Source organism: Mesitornis unicolor, unplaced genomic scaffold, assembly GCF_000695765.1.
Source record: "Mesitornis unicolor isolate BGI_N332 unplaced genomic scaffold, ASM69576v1 C13391313, whole genome shotgun sequence".
NCBI classification, from domain to species: Eukaryota; Metazoa; Chordata; class Aves; order Mesitornithiformes; family Mesitornithidae; genus Mesitornis; species Mesitornis unicolor.
This window is the reverse complement of record NW_010222532.1, coordinates 1-2,171: the sequence shown is the minus strand read 5'-3', so window position 1 is coordinate 2,171 and position 2,171 is coordinate 1. Positions and strand designations below refer to the sequence as shown.

Sequence of the window (2,171 nt, the reverse complement as noted above, 5' to 3'; positions counted from 1 at the left end):
TTTGCAAGTCAAAAGTTTCTACCTTGCTTCCACTGACGTTATGGAATTTCTTCTCCAAAACCTTCTTCACTGGATCCTCTTCCTTGAAAGTGATGAACACAAACCCCCTCCTTTTGTTGGTCTTTGGATCCATGGGAAGTTCAATTGCTTCAATCTGAGGACATGAAATACTATTTTAAGACTTGTATCTTGGCAAAATGGGTTAAACGCATGGCATTGAGGATAGTAAAACAGTAAGTTTCTTATCTATGCATATTATGCAACACCAAAGTTGCAATATTCTTTCTATACTAACATTGGCTTTCACACCAGAGGTTTCAATTTAACAACTCTTAAAAGCAATTTTAACATAGGATAGAATGGTTTGAGTTAGACAAGGGTATCTAAATAGCAATGGAAGCATTTAGTACACTACGTGTCTCCCTTGCTCTCAAGATGGGAAACCTCTGGATCAGTTACAGAAGGCTTGATACATCTGAAGTTAATTTGCAAGTTGCAAATTATTAGTAAACTAAGCAGCAACTGGAGACTGTATGTTTCTGTGTTTACTAAGATAACATTACATACCTCTCCAAACTCTCCAAAGTATTCCCTGATTTTCTCTTCTGTGGCTTCTGGGTTTAGTCCACCAACAAATATTTTCTTCACTGGATCCTTTTCCATTGCCATGGCTTTCTTGGGGTCAATTAGTCGTCCATCTAGCCTGTGTTCTTTCTGTTCCAGAACCTGAAATATAGTTTGATATGATTAACTTTAGCTGAAAAGTTTCCCCTAGAAGTTCAGAACCTGAAATACGAAGCTAAAATTCACCTTTTCAACGCTCCCAGGTTCTTTGAAGAGAATAAATCCAAAGCCTCTGGATCTTCCTGTGTTAGGGTCCATCTTTATCGTACAGTCGGTTACTTCACCAAATTTAGTGAAGTAATCTTTCAAGTCTTTTTTGCTTGTATCCCAACTGAGGCCACCAACAAACATCTTCCTGAAATATGAAAGATATAAGAGCTATTTAGATTCAGGAAGTACTACAGATAAGCAGATGCAGCAAGACACTCACAGTGGTACACACCTCAGCAGCATTGTCAGAAACAGGACCAACTGTTGAAAGTTAAACACTTGTGCATCTTGTCAAAAGCCAGTGATACTACAGGACTGCACAAGGGTGGTTTCTCCCCTTATTTCTGAGGGAATGAAACAATGCACTCTGAAGTTTACTACAGGCTATAAGAAACAGTAAAAGTTGTCTAAAATATTCCTTGCCAGTAACATATGTTCCTTCAACAGTGTTCTGTTTTTTGCAACAAAGCAGTACTGGTTATCAAGTACTGCCAACTCAGTTTTTAGAAAGAACCTAGGATCCTTCCTACTACTTCAAAAACATTCAGGATAGAATAAGACACCAAAAGTAAAATACTTGAATTCTGTTAGGATTTGTACAAATGGCTGTAAAAGTTTTAGTCCTTAAAAACAAGCTGCAAAATTTAAACCAGGTGTCTACGACCTCCAAGAACAGTCACATACATGAGATGAGACTCTGGACCTGCCCGAACTGCTATGGTTGTGCACTTCTTCCTGCTTAGTTACTGAACCTAGTTCTATCTTCATCAGTACTACACAAGTATCTCCACTATTAGAGGAGGCCAATACAGTACTTCCCTGCCCACTTTCCCCTACAAAATACACCCTGATGCATACTAGCAAAGCACAATACAGAAATGAAGTTAACGAACAAAACTTTTCAGTCAATAAGGCACTCTTCAAATGCTTCACTTCAAATGAAAACATTAATAACATGGCTGTATTTTCTATTTTCAGAGTTTCCAAGGTAACAAACTAAGCTTTTAAAAGCATTCAAGCCTTTTTATCTAACTATAGACTAAAGCAGTTTAAGTTGTCATTACTCTGTTTAGAGGCAACCTAGATTTGGCACTAGAAGCTAGGACCACTTCAGAAACTAGACTATGTTTAAATAAAATTGGCTTTTGGCGTTTATGTGTAACTTTGATTTGCTAGAGCTAGCATTCATTTATGTTCAAAAGGAAACATAAGAAAAAAAGTCAACTGTGTGCTATGGGGTTTTCTTGCTTTTCTTAAACTAGATGGAACTGTATCCTCTGTAGGCTAAACCCTTATTTTTTCAGAAGATCAAGCTCTGCGCTCTTAACTGACAAGTC

At 37.5% G+C, this 2,171-nt stretch overlaps 1 protein-coding gene across 1 annotated transcript; it reads right to left on the bottom strand.

Moving 5' to 3' along the window:
• Positions 1-22: 22 nt before the first annotated feature.
• On the bottom strand, positions 23-1,602 carry LOC104534978 (heterogeneous nuclear ribonucleoprotein A/B-like; the record flags this gene model as incomplete). Its single annotated transcript, XM_010193246.1, has 4 exons — positions 1,562-1,602; positions 811-979; positions 568-726; positions 23-154 (listed from the first exon to the last, which is right to left on the bottom strand). Coding segments are annotated over exons 1-4 (501 nt in total), but the record flags the coding sequence as incomplete, so codon positions are not given.
• Positions 1,603-2,171: the final 569 nt, after the last annotated feature.